Source organism: Monodon monoceros, unplaced genomic scaffold (genome assembly GCF_005190385.1).
Source record: "Monodon monoceros isolate NGI ecotype Baffin Bay Population unplaced genomic scaffold, NGI_Narwhal_1 Super_Scaffold_12, whole genome shotgun sequence".
NCBI lineage: Eukaryota > Metazoa > Chordata > Mammalia > Artiodactyla > Monodontidae > Monodon > Monodon monoceros.
In genome coordinates this window covers 110,521,963-110,526,396 of record NW_021703768.1, presented here as the reverse complement: position 1 = coordinate 110,526,396, position 4,434 = coordinate 110,521,963, and the positions used below count along the sequence as shown (strand labels likewise).

At 62.5% G+C, this 4,434-nt stretch overlaps 1 protein-coding gene across 2 annotated transcripts in view; it reads left to right on the top strand.

Moving 5' to 3' along the window:
• Positions 1 to 4,434, top strand: part of SHROOM1 (shroom family member 1) — a 7,860-nt gene extending 3,426 nt beyond the window's left edge. The window contains exons 2-8 of one of the 2 annotated variants that reach the window (XM_029218933.1): positions 227 to 1,237; positions 1,329 to 1,384; positions 1,609 to 1,818; positions 2,019 to 2,591; positions 2,680 to 2,821; positions 2,902 to 3,174; positions 3,295 to 4,434. In XM_029218933.1, the coding sequence (XP_029074766.1) occupies positions 269 to 1,237; positions 1,329 to 1,384; positions 1,609 to 1,818; positions 2,019 to 2,591; positions 2,680 to 2,821; positions 2,902 to 3,174; positions 3,295 to 3,627 (2,556 nt within the window). In that variant the 5' untranslated portion in view covers positions 227 to 268 and the 3' untranslated portion in view covers positions 3,628 to 4,434. Of the gene's footprint in view, positions 1 to 158; positions 1,238 to 1,328; positions 1,385 to 1,608; positions 1,819 to 2,018; positions 2,592 to 2,679; positions 2,822 to 2,901; positions 3,175 to 3,294 lie in introns of those variants that run through there. The other variant, XM_029218932.1, reaches the window with a different exon arrangement.

Genomic DNA, 4,434 nt, shown 5'->3' with positions numbered 1-4,434 from the left:
AGTCGCTAGTTCCTTCCCCTGAGCTAAGGCCCTCAATCTCCAGAGCTGTTCCCCTGGTCCTACTGCCCTTGCCATTCCAGACTAGGGAGGTGGGGGGGTGGGGTGCCAGCGCTAATAAGGGTCGTGAGACTAGGGAGGGGATGTGTAAGCATGCCCGTGTTGGAGGTGCCAGGAGGTTGTCCTAACCCGGAGCGCCTCACCCACCACCCCATCTATGCTTTTCCAGGCCCCACAGAGCTGGCCAGCCTCTGCTCGCGTCCGCGCAGCCATGGAGGCTCTGGGTCCTGGAGGCGACTGCGCCTCGCCGGCCTCGTCCACTCGCAGCCCGGACCTGCGGCGGCTGTCCGCGCGCGCCGACTCGGCCTACAGCTCTTTCTCCGCCGCCTCTGGCGGTCCTGAGCCGCGCACACCGTCGCCGGGGACCCACCAACTTCCCTACCTGGACTGGGACTACGTGCGCGTGGTGTGGGGCGGCCCGGCCCCCACCGCCGGGCTTCGCGCCTCCCCGCAGCCCCGGCCCGCGGCCGCCGCACGCAGTGGGCCTCGTCCCCCTGAGATCCGGGGGACCCCGGGGCCGCTCAGCCGCCAGACCACCCCGCTGCTGTACGCGCTGGCGGCCGAGGCGGAGGCCGCGGCGCGGGCAGCCGAGCCGCCCAGTCCGCCCGCGTCGCGGGCCGCCTACCGCCAGCGGCTGCAGGGCGCGCAGCGGCGAGTGCTCCGGGAGACGTCCTTCCAGCGCAAGGAGCTCCGCATGAGCCTGCCCGCCCGTCTGCGGCCCGCGGCCCCCGCGCGGCCCTCCGCCGCGCACCCGCGCTCTGCCTTGCTTAGCCACCCCGGCGGGGAAGCGGAGCCGGCGCGCCCCGGGGCTCCCGCGCCGGTAACCGCCGGCAGGGGACGCCTCGCCAACCAGCAGCGGCAGTGGTGCTTCTCAGAGCCGGGAAAGCTGGATCGCGTGGGTCGGGGCGGTGGGTTGGCGGGGGAATGCTCGGGGGAGGCCTGCTCCAGCTCTGGCCTCGCCAGGCCGGAGCCCCGGGAATGGCAGCAGCGGACGCTGGCAGAGTTCGAAGGTCACCAGATCAGATGGCTGCCTGCGACCCAGCCCCGAAGCATAGAGGACCCGAAACCCCGGCCCTTGAGGCTCAGCAATGCCTATAGGCCTGTTGGTCGGAGTCAGAGCGCTTCGGGGGAAGTCTTGTCCCCCTGGGGAAGTCCAGGAGGGGTCATGCCCATTGCCCAGGTATGGAAGATAGGGGCTGCAAGCTTGGCTTGGGGGCATCCAGAAGATTGAAAACTTGAGCAACATTTCATCCAACTGCTTGCCTTTCCAGGCTGTTCCCCAAGGAGCAGAAACCCCCAGACCATTGTTTCAGACCAAACTTTCCAGGTGAGAGACATGGACCACTCTGGGGACTGAAAGCTGGGGGGAGGCAGCTTTCATATCTCTTGCTCAAGAAAGAAGAGGGCCTCCCACTCACCCTCAGTTTGAGCCCTCTGTCTTTTGCAAACCACATCCCCTAATCCCACCCCCAACACCCTACTGTCTGTCTGGCGCAGAACCAGAACCTTCCTTCCTGGTCCCTGTGCTCAGTGTGGGGTCCCTGCTCCCAGGTTCCTGACTCAGAAGGAAGTTGCAGTGGTGTGTCCTGCAGAGGGCCCCCAGAGCAGCCCCTCTGACTGGGAGCATAGGGCCTCAGAGAACTGCACTGTGTCTGCCCGGCTCCCATCCCTTCCTGATGATGAAGTTTTCCTGGAAGAAGCCCCGCTGGTCAGAATGAGATCACCTGCAGACTCCCATGCTCCCCTGGGGCTCCCAAACAGGTGAATTTCCTCAGGCTTTCAAGCAGAGTGAGATACCCCTTTCCTACACACATCTACAAAATGCTGGAGGGGCAGGGAACCCTCTCCTGGCTGGTGGCTGGGAGCCAGGGGGGGGAGGTGGGGGAGGTGGATGGCCCTTGGAGGCCACCATTTATCTTTGGCCAGAGCTTTTTCTGATTTAGTGTCTCTTCCACTTCCAGTGTCCATGCCTCTGACCGACAGTATGGAGCTGGCTTGGGTCAGAGGGCTGACCAGGCTATAATCCCCTCAGAGCAGCCCCTCCATGAGCACCCAGAGACTGCAGGGGCGGATGACTGTTGGCAGGGGATCAACGGTTCTGTGAGTGTCTCCAGGCCTACATGCTGTAGTCCCCCTGGGACTGCAAATGGTGACATTGCAACCTTTGACCCCACTGGACTGCTGACCACTGATACCCCCACAGCTGCAGAGACTGACCCCCTCAAACCTCTCCCATGTGATGCCCTGAGACCTCCAGGCAATGATACCCCGGGGCCTTCTGACCACACTGCCCTGGCTTGGGGCACTGGCCAGACTGGTTCCAGGTCAACATGGCCCAGTCCACGCCTCGAGGAGCTGGTTCAGGAGCTGGCCAGATTGGATCCCTCTCTGAGTGACACTCTCACCTCCTATCCCAGCCCAGAGCCATCCCTGGGCCTGCTGGATGGGCTGATTCCTTTAGCCGAGGTCTGGGCTGCAATGAGGCCAGCCTGTGGAGAGGCTGGAGAGGAAGCAGCTGGTACTTCTGCGTCAAGGTGAGTGAGGGGTACCAGGGGCTCAGGGGATTCTAAGCCCATGCAGCCTGGGGCAGGACGACCCAAGGAACTCTGGTTTTGTCTCCAGCTCTTACCTACTTAACTCCACCCAGCGCCTGCCAGCTTCTCAGGAGGAGACAAGGCCTGAAAACCTTACCACCCACGCTGTGCCTGACGAGCCATGCGGCCCGGGTCTCCCCGAGCCAAATAACAGCATCCAAGCCAAGAAAGTGAGTGTGAAGGGGCTATTAGAGGCTGGGCTAAGTCAGGGCCCTGCCTCCAGACTGACGTACCCACGCCCTCCCTGCAGGTGGAGCTGGCGGACCTCCTTCAAAAGACGCTAAGGGAGCTTCAGGCCGAGCAGGAGCAGCTGCAGGGAGCGGCCCAGGCTTGGGCCAGGCGCGCGGCTGACCTGGAGGCCGCGGTCGGCCAGGCCTGTGCACCCCACGAGCTCGAGCGGTTCAGCCGGTTCATGGCTGACCTAGAGCGCGTGCTTGGCCTCCTGCTGCTGCTGGGCAGTCGCCTGGACCGCGTGCACCGCGCCCTGGCCCGGGCGGGCGCAGACGGCGACCCTGACGAGCAGGTAACGGGTTTGGGCTGGGGGAGGGCGGGGCGGTGAGGGGCCTGCGGGCTCCGGCTGGAAGCCTCCCGGGAGCGGCGGCACCCTCGCCCCGCTCACGGCGCCCTCGCCCCGCGGCTCCAGGCCTCTCTGCTGCAGCGACTGGGGCTCCTGCAGCGGCAGCAGGAAGACGCCAAGGAGTTGAAGCAGCATGTGGCACGCCGCGAGCGGGCCCTGCGCGAGGTGCTGGCGCGCGCACTTCCCGCCGACGAGCTGCGCACCTATCGCGCCCTGTTGGTCGGCAAGGCCGCTGTCCTGGCCCAGCAGCGCAGCCTGGACGAGCGGGTCCGCCTCCTTCAGGACCAACTGGACACAGTCAGGACCGACCTTGGCCGTCGTCCTGCGACTCCCAGGCCGGCCTGGCCCCCAGGCACCCGTCCTCCGGATAAACCGCCCTTCCCCCCTCCCCTCATCTAGCTACAGGGGGCTGGGGGTGAGGAGCATTGCCCCTGCCTGTCACCCACGTGATTGGGATGACGCTGGTTTATTCGGTGCTTTTCCCTTGGGGTGGGGAAGACCCAGGCCCGGCCTTCCTGGGGTACTTTTTCCAAGTGTTCTCATGTGGCCTTACCCAAGTCTTGCGGATTATTTGGTAATTAATTTATGTATTTTAAAGTCTGCAGTATTCCCCCTTTTCGGTCAGGGTTGGTTGGAGGGAGAGGAGACAAGTCAGAGGAGCACTTCAACTTAAGATGCAAAATGGCCATTTTTTTCCCTCTCAATAAAAAATTGATGTGAGAAGTGTGCGGTATCACCTGGAGCCTGGCTTGGAGGAGGGATCTTGTTTGCAAACTACAGACACCTGCCAGACTAGAGCAGAAGAGAGATTTGTTGGAGGACATCACTCAGCCCTGGGGATCCCTAGAAAGACAAGAAACAGGCTTGAAAACGGGAGGGGCCAAGCAGATGCTGTCACCAGTAGTCCCTAAATCTTCTGGTGACAGCATTATTACCACGAAAGCCTAGGCCTGATTGGCTGAGGCCAGGTCTCTTTTGCTGGTTTTTACCCAAGCCCCCGACATGAGTAGTATAGTGGAAGTGGGGGACTGCCTCCCTTCAAGACAAGGGATAGGGAACTTCCCCAAATGGAAAATGGATTCAGATGCTTTGCTGCCTAAAAACCCTGATGAATGTCAAGTACACTTGGACATTTGGGGACATTCATTCCAGGACCCAGAAAGAACTTTCTTCCTCTTCCAATTATGTTGGATAATTGGATGAACT